At 42.3% G+C, this 21,999-nt stretch overlaps 1 protein-coding gene across 2 annotated transcripts; it reads left to right on the forward strand.

The window, feature by feature from the left end:
* Nucleotides 1-8,024: 8,024 nt before the first annotated feature.
* CDKN2AIPNL (CDKN2A interacting protein N-terminal like) lies at nucleotides 8,025-14,585 on the forward strand (the record flags this gene model as incomplete). Of its 2 annotated transcripts, XM_081135277.1 has the most annotated exons (3): nucleotides 8,025-8,313; nucleotides 9,778-9,877; nucleotides 14,229-14,585. In XM_081135277.1, exons 1-3 carry the CDS (start codon nucleotides 8,075-8,077, stop codon nucleotides 14,238-14,240), a joined length of 351 nt encoding a protein of 116 aa, XP_080991403.1. In that variant the 5' UTR covers nucleotides 8,025-8,074. The 2 variants fall into 2 exon arrangements, with proteins under 2 accessions (XP_080991403.1, XP_080991402.1); XM_081135276.1 differs by lacking the exon at nucleotides 14,229-14,585 and having other exon boundaries at nucleotides 8,046-8,313; nucleotides 9,778-9,904.
* Nucleotides 14,586-21,999: the final 7,414 nt, after the last annotated feature.

Below are 21,999 nucleotides of genomic sequence, written 5' to 3' on the forward strand. Positions count from 1 at the left end.
GGAGAGAAAGAGAGAGAGAGAGAGGAACATGGATGTGAGAGAGACATATTCATTGCCTCCTGCATATGCCCCAGCCAGGACCAGGGATCAAGCCTGCAACCAAAATAGGTCAAAAGTCTGCAACTGAGGTATGCGCCCTTCGCTGGAATCGAACCTGGGACCCGTCAGTCCTCGGGCCAATGCTGTACTACTGAGCCAAACCAGCTAGGGCTACAGTAGAATTTATAAATAAATAAGCTTGTTCTTAGAAAAATTCAATAAATTAGATAAGCCACAAGCTAAATTAATCATAATAAAAAGGAAATGCACTAAAACCTCAAATAGGAAATTACAAATAAGAAATAGTCACACAAAGATTAGAAAGTAAAAAAACAAAACAAAGCAAAACAAAAAACAATATATTATACAATTTTATGCAGATAAATTGAAAACCTATACGAAATATACAATTTTATCAGAAAACTAAAGATTGAAAACCAAAACAGACCAATTTGCATAAATTTTTCCAAATAATTTGAATATAATAAATATTATACATAAATATAATATATAGATATAGCTATATAAGTTCCAATAACATTTTTAATAAATAATTTTGTCAAAATAATTTGATAAATTTTGTCAAATATTTACCTTTCTCCCACCAAAAACCCAAGAAACATCAGGTTCATTGTTTTATAGGGGAATTCTATAAGTCTACTAACCTTTAAAGAACAAATGATTCCAATGATTTTTAAAATGCTCCATTGCCTAGGGGAAAAAAAAAACTTTTTTCAAAAAAATATATAAATACAGATACCAAAATATAATAACAATTATAAGAATAAAGAAAAAATAGGCCAATCTCATTTAAAAATATCAATGCAAAAATCCTAAATAAAATTTTAGCAAACAGAATCCAAAAGCGCACTGAAAGAAGAATATATTATAACCAAATGCAGTTTATTCTAGGAATGGAAATAAGGTTCAACATTAGAAAATCTAATATAAATCATCATATTAATAGTTCTAGAAAGAAAATCATGAGTATCTTTATAAATACTGAAAATTCATTTGATACTTATTACTTTTTAAAATTTATCTTTATTATTGAAAGTATTACACAGGTCCCTTTTTCCCTCCTCATTGATCTCCTCCACATTTAGTAAAATGAGAATTAATGGATACTTCTTCAAAATGAAAAAATGTTTTTTTCTTAGCAGAAAGGCAACAACTTGCTTAACAGGAAAATACTAGAGACCCTAATATATAGGATATGTTAGACTTAGTAACCAATGCAATGTAGACATGAGAAATAAATTAGTGGTAAAAGAATTGAAGAGAAACATTCTAGATTATTTTCTAGTGTGTCCTCTAGAATTCTCATAAGGTTTCCAGGCCCAAAAGAATTGGTGAAAAATGTTCAAGATAGTCTTAGGAGGTGAAGAAAAGAGGAGCAAAAAGAGGAGGCAGAGGAAGGAGAAGGGGAAAAATGAAAAGAAAAAGAAGGAAGGAAGGAAGGAAGGAAGGAAGGAAGGAAGGAAGGAAGGAAGGAAGGAAGGAAGGAAGGAAGGAAGGAAGGAGGGAGGGAGGGAGGGAGGGAGGGAGGGAGGGGGGGAGGGAGGGGGGGAGGGAGGGGGGGGGAGCTGTGGTGGTATGAAATACATTTGACAGTCCATCCAAAATGTGGAGCCTCATTCTCTTGCCCCTGAACGTGTGCTGGACTTAGTGACTGGCTTCTAATGAACAGAGTAAGTTAGAAGTGATGGTATGTGATGTAGGAGCTCATGTCATGAAAGATATTGTGGCTTCTGCCTTGCTCTTTCTTGGCTCTCTTACTCTGAAGGAAGACCCCTGTCACGTGAGGACACTCAGGCAGCCCTGTGGAGAGGTCCATATAGTGAGAAACTGAGAACTGTGGCAAATGGCCATGTGAGCAAACCATTTTGGAGGTGGCTCCTCTGACCCTAAACAAGCCTTCCCATACACAAAGCATCAGCCAATAAATGTCCTGAAAGCTCATCAGAGATGCTGAGCCAGAACCACCCAGTAAAGCTCCCCCCGCATTTCTGATTCACAGAAACTGTGAGATTATATTTGTTAAGTCACTAAGTTTTGGAGTAATTTGTTGTGCAGCCATATAACTAATACAGAAGGCAAAATAAAGTCATTTCAAGGTTGACAAAAAGTGAGCATGCTACTTGCAGACCTGTAGTAAAGAAAATGCAAACAAATTTTTCAGGTAGAAGGAAAATGAGACCAGATGGGAAGTAAAAGAGAGAAGGAATGAAAAACAAATAAAGTGGTAAATATGTGTATAAGTCTAATGTTTCATTGGATTTTAAAATATACCACAACAATAAGATCTAAATAAGTTGAGAGATACATCATAATTATGAATTGGAAGATTCAATATTGTTAAATGTTAATTCTTCCCAAATTGATCTATAGATTTAATACAATCCCAGTCAAAATCCCAGCAGCCTATTTTTCTAGAAATTGACAAACTAATGATAAAATTTGTATAAAAAGGCAATAGGATAAAATAGCCAAAAAATTTTTTAAAAGAACACAGTTGGCCCTGGCCGAGTACCTCAGCTGGAGTGTTGACCTGATACACCAAGGTTGTGGGTTTGATCCCTGGTTCATGGCACAAACAAGAATCAACCAAAGAATGCATAAGTAAGTGGAAGAATAAATCTCTCTCTCAAAATCAATTTTTAAAAATAAAATAAAGAACACAGCTAGAAGACTCAAACTATCTGATCTTAAGACTTACTATAAAGCTACAGCAAACTATTGCCCATGGGCCAAATTGAACCTGGAGCCTGTTTTTATAAGTCTTACAAACTAAAAATGTTTTAGATTTTTAAATGGTTAAAAACAGAAACAAAGAAAAGTATGCAACAGGAACTATATGTAGCCTACCATCTACCGAAAAAAAGTTTGCTAGCTCCTGAGTTATAGTACTCAAGATAGTATGGTATTGGTAAAAGGACAGACACATAGATCAATGGAGCAGAATAGAGTCCAGAAATAGTTACACATATATGGTCAATTGATTTTTGACAAAGTTACCAAGGTAATTAAATGGAAAAAGGAAAAAAGGATAGTCTTTTCGACAAATTGCACTAGATCAATTAGGCAACCATATGCAAAAAAAAAAAAAAAAACACAAAAAAAAAAAGAAAGGAAAAAAAGAGCATCAATCTATTTGGGAGACAATTCTCCATGGGTCTCTCATGTATCTTCACATTTTTAAGAGTTAGACACTAACTCTCCTTTTGTTCCAGACTGTCTTTTCAAGGATGTTTGTCCATGAAACAGCCTGGAGATAGTGTCTACCTCCAGAGCAAAGGGCAAATTTGTTTACTGCCCAGATAAAAAAGATAATCTATTGTTCTGGGGCAAAGGTTGGGCAGGTCTGCTTGTAGTCCTTTATAAAAGGTTGATGTTCCTTAAGCTCAGAGTTGCTGAGCTGTGATACAAACCCTCTGTGTGTACCTGTTTGTACTTCATCAACCTGGGTCTTTTGGCATAGCCCGTGAGACTTGGGGGACATGGGGAACCAATGCAAACATGAAGCCTGCTGCAAACACAGCTCGCTGTGCTGTAATAAAGCCCTTTGTCTCTGTTGTAGGAGTCTTATGTGTTTTGCCAGCATCCATTGGAACTGTGGCAGGGAAACTTCTTAACTTGCAAGTAGGGTAAAATCTTATATCCTTTATTGCTCTTGACAACCCATACCTTGCATCATATATAAAAATCTACTTAAAATGAATCATAGATCTAAATGGAAAACCTAAAACTATAAAACTTCCAGAAGAAAACAGGAAGTCTTTATGTCATTGGGTTAGACAAAGATTTCTTAGGAACCAAAAAGCACGTAACTCATAAAAAAAGTAAATAAATTGGATTTCATCAAAATAAAAACTTTTGCTCTTCAAAAGACACTTAGGATTGTTAGGGCAGTAAAACTATTCTGTATGTTACTATAATGGTAGATACATGTTCTTATACATTTGTCAAAACCCATAGAATGCACAACACCAAGAGTGAAACCTAATGTAAACTATGAGCTTTGGATGATGATGAAGTCAGTGTAACAAAATATACCATTCTGGTGGGAAAAGTTGATAGTGGGGGAGGCTGTGTGTGTGTGTAGGGGGAGACCATATGGAACTCTCTGTATTTTCCACTCAATTTTGCTGTGTAAAATTGCTCTAAAAAATAAAGTTTTTTGTTTTTTTCTTTAAATGGGCAAGAGATCTGCCCTGGCCAATGTGGCTCAGTTGGTTGAGCATCGACCCCTGTACCAAGAGGTCACTGGTTCAATTCTGAGTCAGGACACATGCCCAGGTTGTAGGCTCCATCTCTGATAGGGAGAGTGCAGGAGGCACCTGATCAATGTGTCTCTCATAAATGTTTCTCTCTCTCTCTCTCTCCCTTCCTCCCTCTCTAAAATGAATAAAAACAATTTTTTTTTTATTTAAAAAAGCCAAGAGATCTGAATTGACAGTTCTCCAAAGAAGATATGAAAGATTCTCAAAATAATTAAAAACACCATGAGACACCACTTTGTACCCACTAAGATGGCTATAATAAAAAGAGGGGAAAATAACATGTTGACAAGGATGTGGAGAAACTGGAACCATTATGCATTGCTGGTGGGAATGCAGAATGGTGTAGACACTGTGGAAAATGACCTGTAAGTTCCTCAAAAAGTTAAAATAGACCCAGCAATCCACTATATATCTAAGAAAATTGAAAATATATGTATACATAGTAATTTGTATGTGAATGTTCATAGCAGCATTATTTATTTATTTATTTTAAAAATATGTCTTTATTGATTTCGGGGAGAGGGTGAGGGAGAGAGATGATAAGAGAGTCATTGATCGGCTGCCTCCTGCACGCCCCCTGCTGGGGATCAAACCCAAAACCCAGGCATGTGCCCTGACTGGGGATCAAACCGCTATCTCCCCGATCACAGGTCAATGCTCAACTGCAAAGCCACACTGGCCAGGCGTAGCAGCATTATTTAAATAGCTAAAATGTAGAAATAATCCAAATGTCCAACAAATGATGCATAGATAAACAAAATGAGGTGTATTCACACAATGGAATGTTATTCAACCATAAAAAGGAATGAAGTACTGGCCCTGGCTCAGTTGATTAAAGCATCACACCGATAAACCAAGATCACAGGATCGATCCCAGTCAGGGCACATAAAAGAATCAACCACTGAATGCATAATAAGTGGAACAACAAATGGATGCTTTTTTTAATCTCTATCTCACAGTTCCTCTCTATCTCTAAAATCAATTTTTTAAAAAAAGGAATGAAATATTGACACATGCCACAACATGGGTAAACCTTGAAAACATATAAGTGAAAGAGCCAGTCATAAAAGACCACATATTGCCCAGCCAGTGTAGCTCAGTGGTTGAGCATTGACTTATGAATCAGGAAGTCACGGTTCGATTCCCCGTCAAGGCACACGCCTGGCTTGCCAGCTCGATCCCCAGTACGGGGCATGCAGGAGGCAGCCGATCAATGACTCTCATCATTGATGTTTCTATCTCTTTCTCCCTCTTCCTTCCTTCTCTCTGAAATCAATAAAAACATATTTTTAAAAATAAAAAAAAGACCACATATTGTATGATTCCAGTTATGTTAAATGTGCACAATTGGAAATCCATAGAGACAAAAAGTAGGTTAGTTGCTGCAAAAGAGAGCAAATGCTAATGAATATGGGGTTTCTTTTGGGGGGTGATGAAAATGTTCTATATTTAATTTGTGTTGATGATTGACTATATCTGTGAGTACACTAACTGAATGAAAAACTTTAAATGAGTGAATTTTATGGTTTGTGAATTGTATCTCAATAAAGATTTTAAAAAAATAGTAATAACATAGGAAAACTGATTCTTGTCTATGGAAGTAAGTACCCTAAGAAAATCTGAATCATAGAAACAAGTTAGAAACAATAACCTGATCAGTAACTGGACTTGCCACAGGGTCCTGTAAAAGTAATACTAGCATTTTTAAACTACTTCACATTTAAAAAATGTCTGCTTTACATTTTGAAAGCATAAGGTCAACAAGTTCATATGATAAAAACAAGAATACCTATTTGTGCATTTGTAACCTAAACGCAGGTCTGAGTATGTTTGTATGTAGGTACATATGTGCATATATCCCATCATTGTCAAAGATGATGCTAAATAAGCTAGTTGCTGGATGACCCCTTAGCTTTTTCACATCCCAGTAGCTGAGTTAGCTGTGTAGCTGCAGCTGCTGGTCACAAAGCCCAGGTTCCTATCTGTGGGCCAGCCTATCCACCTTACAATCAGGTGACAAAGAATTTTGTTAATCGAACCCTCATTAAAATTAAGGGTTTTTCAGTTTGGTCAACCACGGGTGGAATCAATTACATAGGGCCTTGACTCTGGTGATGGGCCTGGGAATCTGCTGTTTTAACAAGTCCCTCAGGAGATGTGATCTGCACTCAGTTTGGGAGGCCCAGCTCTGGGCACCTATTCCTGATTGCTGTGGAGAAGTTGAGTCTATCTTTGGCTTCACAGCCCTGTCCACCCCCTCCCTGCTCACAGGGTGAGAGTAGCATGCCTCCCCATTGTTAACCATAATGAGATGTCAGTGAGTCTAGTGTTGGGTCTGCAGGCACAGTCCACTCATAAGACTCTCTAGTATTTCCATTCTGTATACGGTTTCTGCCTGGGGGCGGGGAGGGCTGGTGTCCCATCAGAAGCTGCAGAAGGAGCAGACAGCACATAGTTTGGTTTCTGCCCCTGGGCACTACTCACAACATAGGACCTTCAATGAAGCCCTGGATCCTGGATTCTAGGGCCAGCTCTGTACCCCACTCCACATCTTATGGATGATGCTGGGAAAGCCTATTAGGTCGATAATCTCTCAAGGCTAATGTTGGCTCTAGTGATTCCCCTGTTACTGTACTTGAATGCTTCCAGGGATGGGAAATTCACCACTAGCAACGAAGCTCTTCTGTCTCTCAGCGGGTCTGCTATGTAACCCTAGAACAGACAGCAGTCATGCCAGCTCACCTGCTCATCTCCTCTTGACACATCCATTCTGGCTCCTTCCAACATCTTTTGGAAACATAGGTGTCCCTGTTCTGGCTAAAATCCTCAGCGGCTCCCAATCCCTCTTAGGATCTAGACCACAGCCCCTACCATGGCCTGCCATCCTTGTTGATCTCTATGGCCTCACCTCCTCCACTGTCCCCCACACTCGGGCCTTGTCACACAGCTCCTGCTGTTCTCTTACCAGGCCAGGCTCTCTCTTGCCATGGCCTCCTCCTCTTTATGTAGTTAACTCCTGTACCTCCCTCCGCAGTCCAGCATCATTTCCTTGACTCCGGTTCTGGATCAGGTCCCTCGTGTATTTATGCTTCTAGCACTCTGGGCCTCTTCCTTATTAAAATTTGTCAATGTTGAAAATTTTCCCTTGAGCCATTAGGTATTTCACCAGTGTCTGCCTCCCTCAGCAGACGGTCAAGTTCATTACCGCAGGCCTCTGAGTGTGCTCTCGCTGCGTCTTCAGCACCTGGCAGAGGGCCTGGCAGGTTTGTAACTGAATGGATGACTCGCTCAAGGAAGGCGGGCCACACACAAGCTGGGTGGGGTGTGGAGACCTCTGGGGATCACAGAGAGAACCGGAGCAGCTACGTATAAAAGTCCTCAGAACTGAGGAAATTCCTCTGCGGGCCAGGCGCGCAGGGAACCCTCAGGGCAAGGCCACAGCACAGCTCTGGCTGGCGTCCCGCTGCCGAGGGAGAGAAAGGGGCGCCGGGTCTCTGGGCTTGGGCGCCTCTGTTTCCCTACCGGTTCCCCGAGGGGTCCACCGAGGACCGCCCCAGCCCGCGCCCGGGAGCCAAGGGCTGCGGAGATCCGAGGGGCCGGGCCAGTCAGGCCGCCGCGCCCGGCGAGGGCGCTCCAGGCCGGGCCTCCGGAGCAGTCGCGCGCCGCCCGGGCCCCTCTAGCCGCCGGGAGGCGGCGCAGTGCGTGTCGGGAAGGCGGCGGGCGGGTCCGGCCCTCGGCCGCGGAGGGCGCCATGGTGGGTGGCGATGCTGTTGCGGCGGTGGAAGAGCTGGTTTCGGGCGTACGGCAGGCAACTGACTTCGCCGAGCAGTTCCGCTCCTACTCGGAGAGCGAGAAGCAATGGAAGGCCCGCATGGAATTCATCGTGCGCCACCTGCCCGACTACCGCGACCCGCCTGACGGCGGCGGCCGCCTGGACCAGCTGCTGTCCCTCTCCATGGTCTGGGCCAACCACCTCTTCCTGGGTTGCAGGTGCGGACCCCTGCTGGCTGGCTGACCCCGTCCCCCGCCTTCCGACCCGCAGCCCTCGCCCAGGGCTGACCCCGCCCCCAGCCTCCAGCCGCGCTGGCCAGGCCTCCGTCTGATTCCCAGCCTTAGCCAGCGCCTTGGGAAGCTATTTATGACCTGAGCCTCAGTGTCCTCGTTTGGAAAATGAGTTACAATATTAAAGAGTGAAAAGCACTTAGCACAGGCTGCCAACTAGCAAGGGCTCAATACATGCTAGACTTTAAAATTGCCACTATTTGTATTCCTAGTATTAGCTCAAACTCTCGCTTTAGCAGAGTGCATCTCAAGTCCATTAGCTCCTTTCGCCCACATGGCAAGTGCAGGGACAGAAACTGAGACCCCCAATTTACATAAGAAGAGGCTGAGGGTGTGTGTGTCACAAATCTAGGGCCTTGCAGCTTCTGGCAGGTTGTAATCTGTGGCCCTTGGCATAGTCTCTCCACTCCCCAGTCTGCTGGACCCCAGAGCCAGCTTTTGCCTCACTGCCTTTCTTTTATGAAAATAATAGATTTCTCGCATTCCCCTCTCCCCAACCATGAAGAAGGTGACCTATCTTCTTTTTTCCTTTATCTCACCTGAGGATATTTTTTCCATTGCTTTTTCAGAGAGAGTAGAAGGGGAGGGGAGAGAGAAAAACATCCATGAGAGAGAGACATCGATTGGTTGCCTCCCGCACATGCCCTGACCTGGGCGGAGGATCGAGCTCACAACTGTGGTAGGTGCCCTTGACCAGAATCTAACCAGGGATCCTTCAGTCTGCAGGCCTGCACTCTAACCACTGAGCCAGACTGGCTAGGGTGAAGGTGACAGATCTGAGGCTCCCACCTCCTTTATAATTTAGCGTTTCCTGAAATTACGTTAGGATAAAATGACTCAGCTTAGTCCTGGTTTCTGACTCTGGTCACATAGCCCCTTTAGCCCTAGGCCACTTGATTTTGTTTTCAGATGTTGGGGGTTATTCGAATGAGTTGGGGAAGCAGTGCCAGTCACATCCATCCCTTTTCTCTGCCTTCTAGGTGCCCCTGGGAAGTCCTGGTTAACAGGATCCAAGATTTGGCAAATGTCAGAATATCGGATAAATGAACAAATAATGTTATTTTCATTAGACCAACATTCCATGTGTTCAAAACTAAAAAGTTTTTGGCCCTCATACCACGAATATGTACTTCCAGATGTACAGTGCCTCTATTTTTCTAAATCTCTTGTTTTGCAAGTTTGAAATACCTGCTCTGTTGGCATTCCTAGAGCCACTTCTGTTACTCCAAGCAGGAGGAACTGCTAACCTGCTGCTGAACATGTATTGATTTCCCCTGTAGTATCAAATCAGTCCTCTGAGAATTGAGTTTATAGTCCCTTTACCTGCAGTTTGTTAGCCCCATACTGACAATTCTTCCAAGGTTTTTAACCTTACTACTTTTTATTGTGCAGTTACAACAAAGACCTTTTAGATAAGGTGATGGAAATGGCTGATGGGATTGAAGTGGAAGACCTGCCACAGTTTACTACCAGAAGTGAATTAATGAAAAAGGTAAACAGGATTTCCAAGTGCATTTGAAATGGTGTAGTTACCAGCCTGTGTTTATAGTGATGTATTAGAGTATATATTGTTTTCTGAATGCTTGTTTACTAAGCCCTTTCATTTTAATTTCTCTGTAATTGGTATAAACCTTTTCATACCTAGATAATTTATCATAAGTATGATAAATTATGCATTGTTGGTGAAGTAACACAAGATCAGCCTTTTCAGTTCCTTTAGGAACATTGTTTTGAGCTTTCTGCATGATTTTTAAAGAAAATGTTGGCTAGAGTACTAGTTTCTCACTTATTAAAAAACCTTGTTGGCAACATTAACTCATCTTAACCCAACAGGTGAAGGCCTGACTTGTCTTGTTTGGCCTCTCTGACTTACTGATAGGAATGCAGATGGAGTAATGTCCATACATCATAGTGTTCCCTCTTCTGCAGGGCTTAGTCTGATATGAGGCCATGGAATTTTTACACAGTGAGCTGTTGCCTGCAGAGCCGTTTCTGGATCCTGGGGCTGTGCCATGGAGAGTAGGACAGAAAGCAGCTCAGGTGATGGGGCTGGGCAACCCAGCTGCTTCTCAGAATCCAAGACACACTTTCTCTCATTTTCTTGGGTCTCCCAAAGTTTGTTTCTTTGGCACTTTACCCAAGCCTCTTTTAGAGCAGATTGTAAGCTTCTTGAAGTGGTACCTAAAGTTTTAGTCTTTCTAACTCCAAAACCTAATATAGACATACCCCCGAGAAGGTGCTCAGAAAGTGCTTACAAAATTCACCAAAGCAATAGAGTAAAAGACTGCTGGCCTCTTTGTTAGTTCTACCCTCAGAAACATAGGTAAGCCCTGGCCTCACCCCAATTGGGTCTTGTTTTGGAAGGCAGGACATAGAGGTTCCCTTCTGTGTGGGTAACCAGGAACTAAATCAAACCCGCAGCTGCCCAGAAAGTACTTCAGCCCCAAACAGCACATTCCACTTGATTTCAGTTTTCCTATAAAAGGAATCAAAAGCTTCAGGTTAGTGTTCAAGGGGCTATTTTTAAAATATATTTTTATTGAAGAATCATCAATCAGCTGCCTCCTGCACGCCCCCTGCTGGGGATCAAGCCCGAAACCCAGGAATGTGTCCTGACCGGGAATTGAACTTCTCCCCTAGATCATAGGTTGATGCTCCACCACTGAGCACACTGGCCTGGCGGGGCTATTTTGTTTTTAAATCAGCTGTTAACGGGTCTACTGTTTTTAGCCAGGGAACTGAGAATTGGGAATTTGTGACTGTTTGGATCCTTTCATGTAGTACTTTAAAATTTTGGGGCAGTAAATCCTTCAGTGTCCCAGAGTGGTGAGGTTTCCTAGGGCCCAGGCAGGGGCAGCTGGATAGTTGCTGGCTGAATGCAACCTCTGAGGCAGGGGCAGGCAGGGAATAGGGTGAACCTTTACTTCTTAACTGCTTGTGGCAGATTCTCTCCTTGCTTTTTGCTCCTAAAAGATATCCTGCTCTCCCTAAGGTCTTTGACATCAATTTTCTGTTGTAGTATACTTCCCTCTCTTGCATATCGCTTTATTTTCCAGTCATGCAGGCTATTAGAGATTTCAGATCACTTCATACTTGGGCTGCAGCCCCCAGGAAAGACTAAGGTGGTTTTGTAGTTGATATGCACGTCTCTAATATTACCCATAGACCAGTGTGAAGTGTTTGTGTGTGTGTTGGGGGGAATGGTCTCTCTAAACTTGTTATACATTGTAAAGGGGTCTTGAACCTCAAAAATGCAGGGAGCCCTGCCCTGGGATGTCCATTTTTGATGCTGTCATTGCACACAGCTAGCCTCCAGAGAACAGTTCTCAGGCATGACTTGCATCTGGAGACCAGCTTTGCCACCAGACTAATCATTAGCCCCTTGAAGAAGCCTGCAGGAAGCCTATACTTCTGTAGCACTTTTGGATTACATATGTTTCAACTTCCTTCAAATACAACTCATGTTTTCTTAGTAACCAAGTTTAATTTTAGACTGTTGATGCCACTGAAACTGGAACTCAGTGATCCTGAAAAGTGAGGTACTTAGAGGGTGGGTATGCTTCTAAATAAGCCATTCTGAGAACAAGTCATCTGATCTGTGTGCATGACAGACCTGTCCATTGAAGGTCACCTTGAGAACCCACTAGAAAGGGCCATGGGGACTTTGCAGCGGTTCTTTTGTCTCTTGCCTGACGTGTTTGCATGTAATAGAGGCTGGCAAACCTTGAGCACCGTTGCCAGCCCAGAAACAAAAAAACGTGATGATGAACCATGCACCTGAAAACGTCTGTAGTTCTACCCGCAATTGATCCTTACCTCTAAAATTAGTTTAGTTGGGTTTTCTTTCTTTCTTTTATCCTCACTCAAGGATATTTTTTCCATTGCTTTTACGAGAGTGGAAGGGAGAGAGAGAGAAACTCAATGTGAAAGAGAGACATCGACTGGTTCCCTCCCGCACATGCCCCAACAGGGGCCGGGGATCGAGCCTATAAGGGAGGTACGTTGCCTTGGCCGGACTCAAACCCGGGACCCTTCAGTTCGAGGGTTGACACTCTAACCACTGGGCAAAACAGGCTTAGGGCAGTTTAGTTGGGTTTTAAAGCTAGCTAGTAAGTGGAAATGAATCACCTGGCGTTGATATCTCAGGACTTAGTGAAGATGACTTAGGGACATAAGCTCTTTAAGACTTTAAAAATACTTTATGGCTATTCTGCAGCTTTGAGGCAAGTATATCACTATGGTCTGTCCAGCTCTTTTTTATCTGACAAAAGAAACGGTATTGGTCTCTTACTGGTGGTGTTTGTCGAAAAGTTGCAGTGTATGATTTTTCTTTTGAAAGAGGGAGACTCAAACACAAATACACTGAGCGAACAATCTCATTTACCTCACAGCCATCCCTAGGCACCTACCAACAGCCTTTGTGGTTGACCAGCATTACCCATTAACAAGCAATAATTAACAAATGAGCAGCAGCTTACTCAGGAAGGGTGTCATTACTATGACTGTCAGGGTTATTTCCAAGGCATTGTCTTAACGAGTAAGAGGAGTGATTGACTAGGAAGCTTCCATATTGGCTCAAAGAATGAATTTCTCAATTACTTGCCCATTTTCCCTGAAAACATTTTTATCCAAGATGGAAAATGGCAGAATGGAAAGTGAAAGAGAAGTTGGAAAAACTAGTATGTCTGCATGCCAAGAGGTTCTTTTGTGCACTGTGTCCAGTCTTGGCAAGCTGTAAGGTAATGGAGCAGCCACTTGGTGGAAGGAGATATGATTCTAAGGTGGCAAGCATCTGTCTTTTTTTAAAAATTGCAGCCTGTCAGATTAGTTAAATCAGGTTTTGTCTTGCATCACCAAGACAGATGGTCAGTGGCGCTACCTTTTCCCCCTTATCAACTAGAAGTCAGAAAAGCTCTGTCTGACCCCAGTGTGTTGCCTGGTGCCCAGGATGAGTAAATCACTGCCAACACCTTGTATCAAAGACCATAGTCTTGATCTATCTTATCAGAAATCTGAGAGACAGTTTAGGGAATAATCTTTCCTTGGGACTGAAGATGGTTTCTTTAGGTGATACTGCATTCTCCTAAAAGGAGAAAGACTTCTTATATTTTGTTTTTGCTGAGGAATTTTGCTGCTTTTACATTTCTCAAAGAGACTGAAGGAATAGGCTTAGCTAGGATATAGGTCATACCTTGAAAACTCTGATTACTAAAAAGACTCAATTGATTCATTCACACTGCTAAATGTTAAGGAAATTCACTCAAGTACAAGGTGACAGCCAAAATGATTTCTTCACACCCTGCTTAAAAGTTGTCTAAAGCCATGTTTAAATTTACCAAAGGTGCTAGAGAGTACCCAGAAAGAATACATCTGCTTCATTTCGCCACTATTTGAAGACATGCATTTACAGTTTCTAACAGTGTGAAATCCAGAAGTACATAACCTTCACATCTCCTAAATATCCTGACTGAATGTGGAATGTTGTGAATTACTACCTGGATTCAGCTGATTTTAATTTAGAACAATAAGCGTTTGTGTGATTCTGCTTTTAGAACCTTTCATTGCAAAGCATGCCAGGAAAAAAGTTATATTTTAAGTATTCCCGTTATCACATTAAATTGAGAACATTTATAGATCACAGATGACAAAAAAATTAGGTTCTGACTTCCAAATGGATGGTATGGTCAGAGTTCTGCTCAATTTTTTGTATGTAGTAAAATATTAATAATTTCTGAGTCTACTTACCATCTGGGTAGTACATAAATATTGCATCACTGCTGTACTTTATGAATCTGTAGCCACTGGACTACATGGCTACATAACCTTCTCTTTTTTCCCCCCAGCATCAAAGCTAAGGCAGAAGACTCATCCCATTTTCATTATCACCTACAAGCTAAATTGGAGGCTGGGAAGAATGGGACTCTGGCCACAGAAGCTCTCCTAAGACTCTGGGTGTTGCCAAACATGTCGGAAAGAGGCAGTTGGAATGAAAGTAGCATTTTAAAAGGTCTTATTCTTCCAGTAGCGATCATTGTAAAAGTATGCATGGATGTTTATGTATTTATAAATCATGACCTTTATTTTGTTTTTGAATATCAAACTTTTTGTTAAAAATGCGTATTTTTTTTTACGTTGATGTAATAATGGCAGGTAATGGATTTTATGCTTCGGATTTCTCAACAAGGTACCTTTAAGTGTGATTCTGGTTTTATGGTCTTTTTTTCCCCTCCTGCAGAGGCAAACCAGGTCCCTTATTTCCTATTTCTGTCTGAAATTTACTGTGTCCATATATTCCACTGCCACACAAACTCATCTTTTTTATTTTTTTAATTTTTTTTTTTTTAATGTATCTTTATTGATTTCAGAGAGAGGAAAGGAGGGGGAGAGAGAGAGAGATAGAAACATCAATGATGAGAGAGTCATTGATCGGCTGCCTAGCCCGCAACCTGGGCATGTGCCCCGACTGGGAATTGAACCCCGATCTCCTGGATCCTAGGTCAATGCTCAACCGCTGAGCCACGCCCGGCCGGGCAAAACTCATCTTTTTTAAAGAGATGAGAATCAAACCATAGGCCTCAGGTACCCATTAGCTCATGGGAAGAGGCAGCCTACAAAAGAACATCTGGCCTTATTTTAAAACTGACAAGAGGTCCAGGCAGCCAGTCGATCTGTAGATTCTGTAGGTCTCCCGGCTACTGACTAAAGCCCACATTTTCTTTTTCTGGAGGGAGCCTATGGCTCTTGTCTTCTACTAGACTTGAGGAATTGCCAAACACATAGCCCACTCAAGAAATTCTTCATTGCAGTGCTGCTCTGCTCTGCAATTCTGGTACCGATTTCCCTCTTTTAGGTAATGTATGTTCTTCCTCCCTTCCCTGGCCTTCTTTCCTATTTAGTATCCACCATTAAGTACTTACCTCCAAGCAGAAATACTGAGAAAGGGACATCATTTAGGGAGCAGCAGTGTAATAGCCAATCACAGCAGGATTCACTCATCACAGTGCTCAGTCCTGGGGATAGTAGTGGATAAGACAGTGGATCCTGCTTCATCTTAACCTACTGGTAAACCCAGGTACTTCAACAAACAGAAGTGCTAAAGAGGAGAGCTGGCTGTGGGAACATGGTATCTGAGGGCAGAAAAGTGGGATGACTTGCCATGGCTTAAGGCTAAGGCCAGGCTGCACTCCTTGGATGCTCCTCATCTCTGTGCAGTTTTAGCTCTAATCTGTAGTGACCATTAGGGTGGACCAAGTTGGAAGAAACAGGATCTGACCTGTAACCTTGGACAAGCCACTTCTCTCCCCAGCCTTACCTGAAAAATGGAGATCATAGAAATATCTACCATCAAGAGCTATGGCAAGGATTAAGATATTAGAGGGCCAAGCACATGCTTAATGAGCCTTAGCCTCTTCTTTTCCTCAACTGTAGCCTAGCCTCTTTCATTCTGATTATCTGTGCAAATTTGTGAGGCTTAAAAAACCAAATTATAAAGTAGAAAATTCAGAGTGTGGTTATTTACCTTTTTTAAAAATGTTTTTATTGATTTTAGAGAGGAGAGGGAGAGAAACATTGATTGGCTGCCTACTGCATGCTCCCTACTGGGGATTGAGCCCACAACCTGGGCATGCGCATGACTGGGAATCAAAACTGGTGACCTCTCGGTGCACAGGACTACATTCAACCAACTGAACCACACTGGCCAGGGCTGATTATTCACTTTTAAAATGCATTTTCTATGGGCTTCTCATGATGGATTCTATTTTCTCTATACATGTCCCAGTAAATTAATAATATCCTGGCCAGCGTGGCTCAGTGATTGAGCATCGACCTAGGATCCAGGAGATAACGGTTCAGTTCCTGGTCAGGGCACATGCCTGGGTTTCGGGCTCCATTCCCAGTGGGGGACGTGCAGGAGGCAGCCGATCAATGACTCTTTCATTATTGATGTTTCTCTCTCTCTCCCTCTCTCCGAAATATATATATATTTTTTGAAAAATTAAAAAAAAAATCCTGTTAGGAATGTATCCATTGTATACAGCAAGCTTAAATTGTGAAATGACTGGTAACACCCCCACCCCCATCTCCTTCAGTTTATTTTTGAAGACTTCTCTAACTATAATCAAATTTTCTGATGCCATTTTCTGATGGGTTTTCTTTATTTCCTCGGTTTAAGTGCTTTTTATCTTTACAACCTCTTTGGCTATCTTACCTATAAAATTAACTTGTATTTTATAATTTCATCCTGTTTTTCTGGAGTACAAATCTAATTTTTTGCATTGCAGCACTCCTCATGGTGTAAGTAAAATGGTCCACTCCTGGCTTTCAAATAGCAGCTCACACCAGATATAAGATACAATATACTGGCCTCTTCATATGTTATATATATATATATAGTCCTGCTGAAGATGAGGTGAGATCTTAAGGGACATGATGAAGTATTACCTTCAAATAATGACTAGGAGAGGATATTTTTTGTTAAAGACGTCTAAATACCTTCTGAGAAGCACAGGAACAGTTTGGGGTGCTTAGTTCACAGTGATACCCTTTCATGTTACCTAGAAAATTGCTTTTTGAAACATTCCTTAGTTTGTGTCCCACCTGATCAATCCTCTACCTTTGCAGGAGAAAGATTCCCTCTGAACTTTTCCAGGATCCATTTGGACCTGTGGCTTACCTATTCCATAGGCACTGGGAGGAATGACACTATCCCCACCTCTGATACTTTGCTATCTGAAGGAGTAAATGACCATGAAAATACATAGTATTCCATCTGAAATGAGATTTATATTACCCCGTATGTCAGGTAACTTAGTGTTTCCCAGCTGTCCAGTTCTAAATTCTCTGCTGGGTACCCTTATGTCTGGAAGATTGTCAACTTCTGGGTCTGAGGTCTGTTATCTAGTCATTCTTGATCAGTTTAGGAACACCTTTTGGTTCTGTAGGAATAAAAGTAAACACAAATCTTAAGAGGCAAGAATTTTAGAACTTAAACAGAATTTTGGTCATATGGAAATTGCTTCAACAAATACTGAGCGCACACTAAAAAAATTCTGTGCTCTCATGGATACACACACACACACACACACACACACAAATATACAAATTCTTTGGGGGAGAAACAATCTCACATGGTTTTCTTTTCATTAAAATAGAGAGCAAGCAATAATGCCTGTTTATTTTTTAAGTGAAAAGCAAAAGTTTACTCTGTCCCTTCAAAGTCATGACCCCCAGGGCTAGGGGTGGCAGAGTTGGCTGCCCTCTTTTTGGTGTGGGCTTGAAGCCTTGCCTATGGACAAGAAGACCTGCTGAGGAGGTGGGGTAACATCTGAACAGATGCCCTTGGAATTCAAATACTAAAAATTGAAGATATTAAGCTCCCATTTGATGGAGTTAATTATCTATTCTAGACTATGTGAACCAGGTTTTTTTCCTACAGTGCTGTCAGAAAAGGGTGCCTCTTTAAAATATAACCCTGGTAGTTGTAGCCTAAGTCCCATCTTTCGTTCCCTGCCTAGGAAAAGTAGGCTAATGAACCAAAAATATCCTTGACTATGGCCTTCCAACCTATTTGCTTGAGGAAGATGCTGTTAGGGGCATGAGGCAAGTCTTAGTACTCCCCTGGTTTAGTGGAGTAAGGTCAACCTTGAAACTGCGTGGACCTAAAGCCCTTGCTTTGATGTGAATGTTAGCACCAAAATCTCATCCTCTTAGGGCTGCATTTTCCTTTCCCTTTGACATTTTCTTTTATTAAGAATGTTTAACTGAACCTAGTAGATGTGAACTAGTAGATGCCTCCCAAGTTGTTCCACCTTGGGGTGTAGGGGTCTGCAAAGTGGGGATGATGACCCTACTTTAATCTTTGTTGGAGGATTCAGTGAAAAAACGAATGTCTGTGAAAGTACCTGGCACTCAGTGAACTCTCAGCTCATTCCTGCTCTACTTTCCGTTTGAGGCCAAGCTGGGAATGTATGAAATGCTTCAACTAAATTTACATGAAAGAAAAAATGAGCACCCACAACCACCCCACCAGACCAGGCTCCATTCCCAGGGCTGCAAAAGGGCGTGCCCTTTCCGTTCAAGTTGTGGAGCAGGGCCTAACATGTAACTTAACATCAATTAGGTACTCAGTAGATAGGTTGACACTGAACAGCAGCAGGCACTGAACAATGCAGCACCAATCAAATGCCAAGCTGTTCTGGAGAGGGGCAGAAGTACAACCTCCAGGATGGAGGAAAGGGGTCAGCCTTGCCCAGAGATTGTGTCCATTGCAATCCTCCCTCCACACTAGTTGACTTGGTACTCCTATACCACCTTGATCTAGGGGTCTAGGGCTTGCAAAGGCTGTAGGTATGCTCCTTTCTGTGAATATGGCCTTTGCTCTAGCACTGGCTGCCTGGCTTGCCTGGAGTCTCACCCTGTAAACCAACTAGATTCCTTATCATTCTGGGTGTGAACTGTGGGCCCCCAGTGACTGGAACAGTTGGGCTAGGATCACCTGAGGCCTGTAGTACTACTTCCCCTTAAACCAGCTGTTTTCAGCTTCTCAGGTGGTGAGACAATGACTCATGCTTCTTTCTAACTTCCTGTTTACCAAATTACTTGTCATGACTATGTGCCACTTTTATAGCAAAAAAACAAAAGTATTAAGAAAGTGTCCCCAGAGAATCTGGAGCTTGGACCCTGGAGGTCCTCTGGCCTACTAGCCCCTTGCTCAGGCCTGTGCATGTACTGCCAGAGGCTGTCTGCAAAAAAGTTCCCAATTTCTGGCTTTAAATTCCAATCTTTGGTACTAATAATGTTTGCTCTTACAACCTGGTATCTCAGACTTGGTCTTGAGCTGCTGTGTAAAAGAACATCTAGCCCTGTCAAAGAACCAACATATAAGGGCTAACAAAAGCCAAGAAGGGGAACTTTCTGCCTGAACAGATGGGTTCATCACCCTCACCACTACCAGGTCCCAGTACTGCCCTCAGTGATCTTTCTGGCTTGCAAAGATCCCTGTACCCACCCCTGGGATTAACAGTCTGTTCCAGCTGACGTTCCAGGGTGTCTCCACTTGAAACCACAGCCTATGTGCACATGCCTGTAACCAGAAGCTTACAATACAGCAAGGTTACTAGTTTAGCTTTTCTAGCCTTTAGCTGAAGCTGATGACATGGGCTTCAATTCTTTTCTATTCCCTGCCCAAGATGGTTATCAGGCCAAGAAGCTTCCTGTTTCTTGTCTGTGTACTAGCACCAACACAAAAATGTTAAATCTCCCAAGTCACTTTTGTAAAAGGCGTTATACAGAGGCCAGCCAAAGAGCAGCAAGCCACTCTGTAGTACACTATCTTGTTCAGGAGTGCTGCTAGTCCAATTAAGCTGGTGGGCTGTGATATTCTTGGCAAAAGGCTTTGTTTGGAAAGGGGGAAGGGAACAGAGCAACTGTATCCTTCGGGGTTCAGACAGGAAGCACTATTAAGAGGTCTGCCTTAAGTGGCCTTAGGTTTGGAATTTGGCAGCCTTCGAGACACCACAGAACCCCTCCTGCATTCTAGGAAGAATGACAACTAAATGGTTCGGGTTGATGGCACTTTACAAATCCCAGTCTTCCAGGTAAGACTTGAGATCAGCTAATCTCTTCCAAAGACTAAGCAGCAGCATGCTTGTAACCAAGACCATCACCATGTAAAGACCTCTACAACAGGTAAAAAGTTATTGCTTTCTCTTACCAGAGTACATTATCTAAATATATACTAGATTCTCCCCAAACGTATTATTCCAGAAATCACTGATAAACAAGAGCATCATGTATGTGGCCACGCAATGACAGAGTTCCTGAAAGTCAGTCGGCATGGTTCTCACCCAAGTCTGAATCCTTTATATGCCAAAGAGGAAGCTTAGAGCCCCTTCCTTCCAGGGTTCTTGATTTTAACCAGCAAGGAGCTTATGTTGCTGATAGTGACGTACCCAACAAGATTTGTAAAGAGCGCACCTCACTTATCTTTTTGGCCCACTGAAAAAAAAAGTCCTAGCCTATGCTACAAACAGGAAACTTAAAAAAACTCAAGACATTACTGACAAAATTGTTTTAAAAAAGCTCTAGTGATGGTGGGAGAAATTACTGAAAGAATGGGACATATTTCTGCATTAAAAAAAAAATCTTTATTGATCTCAGAGAGGAAGAGAGGAGAAACATCAATGATGAGTCATTGATCAGCTGCCTCCTGCATGCACCTACTGGGGATCAAGCTCACAACCCAGGCATGTGCCCTGACCGGGAATCGAACCTTGATCTCCTGGATCCTAGGTTGATGCTCAACCGCTGAGCCAAATGATAGCGGAAAATGTCAATTCTTTCAAAGATTTTGTTTCTAATATCTTTGCTCTGTTATATCCTAGGCTAACTGAAGATAACTAATCTTTCCCCTTATCTGACAGCTGTTTTCCTAACTAGATGGGAACTGAAGAGGGCATACCATGGCACAAGGTCCCTGTTCTATGCACGATTTCATTTACCTTTAATAGCTTTCCAACCATTGACTTTTCTATTAACATATATAATCCCCACAAAACAGATTCCTTTGGGACTGTGCATTTGCTGAATACAATAGAAAGGAACTGTAACAACCACCACCAAGACCTAAAAATTTGGTCCATCTCTTAAAACTTGGGAGAACCGAGAGATCACAATATCTTAGACGTTAACTCTAAACTGTGCAATGAGTGCCCCAGCAGGTCTGTCTCAGTGGTTAGAGCGCTGGCCTGCGGACTGAAGGGCCCCAAGTTTGATTCCAGTCAAGGGGACATACCTCGGGTGCAGGCTCGATCCCCAGCTCTGGTGAGGGCGAATGCAGGAGGCAATCAATGTCTCTCTCACACTGATGTTTCTCTCTCTCCCCTCCACTCTCTCTGAGAAGCAATGGAAAAAATATCCTGGGGTGAGGATAAAAAAAAAGTGCTACAAGTCCTGGCCGTCAGCAGTTGAGCACTGACCTATGTCCCAGGAGATCGAGGTTCAATTCCTGGTCAGGGCACATGCCCAGGTTGCGGGCTCGATCCCCAGTCGGGAGTGCAGGAGGCAGCCGATCAATGACTCTCTCATCATTGATGCTTCTCTCTCCCTACCTTCCTCTCTCTGAAACCAATAAAGACATGTTTAAAAAAATTTTTTTTAAATAGTGCTATGAGCCCCAGGCTTCTCTCTTGAGTACTAAATGAATAAATGAAATAGATACCTTATTTATCGAGCACAAGATTGTTACTAAATAAGGCGCCTTTAATAGTCCCTCCCACAGTTAATCATATTTGTGGAACTTATTTGGGGGGGAGGGTGCAGTGTGCAGACTCAAGGATATTTCTAAGAAGGGGAAAATTTTTGGTCTATTGGCAAGTCACAGTCCTTCATAGCAGAGACCTGAAAGTGTCCCTATATCGACTTTATACTAGGAAAAAAAAGGTGGAAAATGGTGGTCAAGAAAACTTTTTCATTGGATAGATACTAGTCTATCCATAACTCTCAATCAGGGGTGGTGAACCTTTTTTCTGCCAAGGGCTGCTTAGATATATCATTTAAGGGACATACAAAATTATCAACTTAAAAATAAGCTATGTAAAAAGCTCCTAGATTTAT

The sequence above is a fragment of the Miniopterus schreibersii genome, assembly GCF_964146895.1.
Source record: "Miniopterus schreibersii genome assembly, chromosome: 4".
Taxonomy (NCBI): domain Eukaryota; kingdom Metazoa; phylum Chordata; class Mammalia; order Chiroptera; family Miniopteridae; genus Miniopterus; species Miniopterus schreibersii.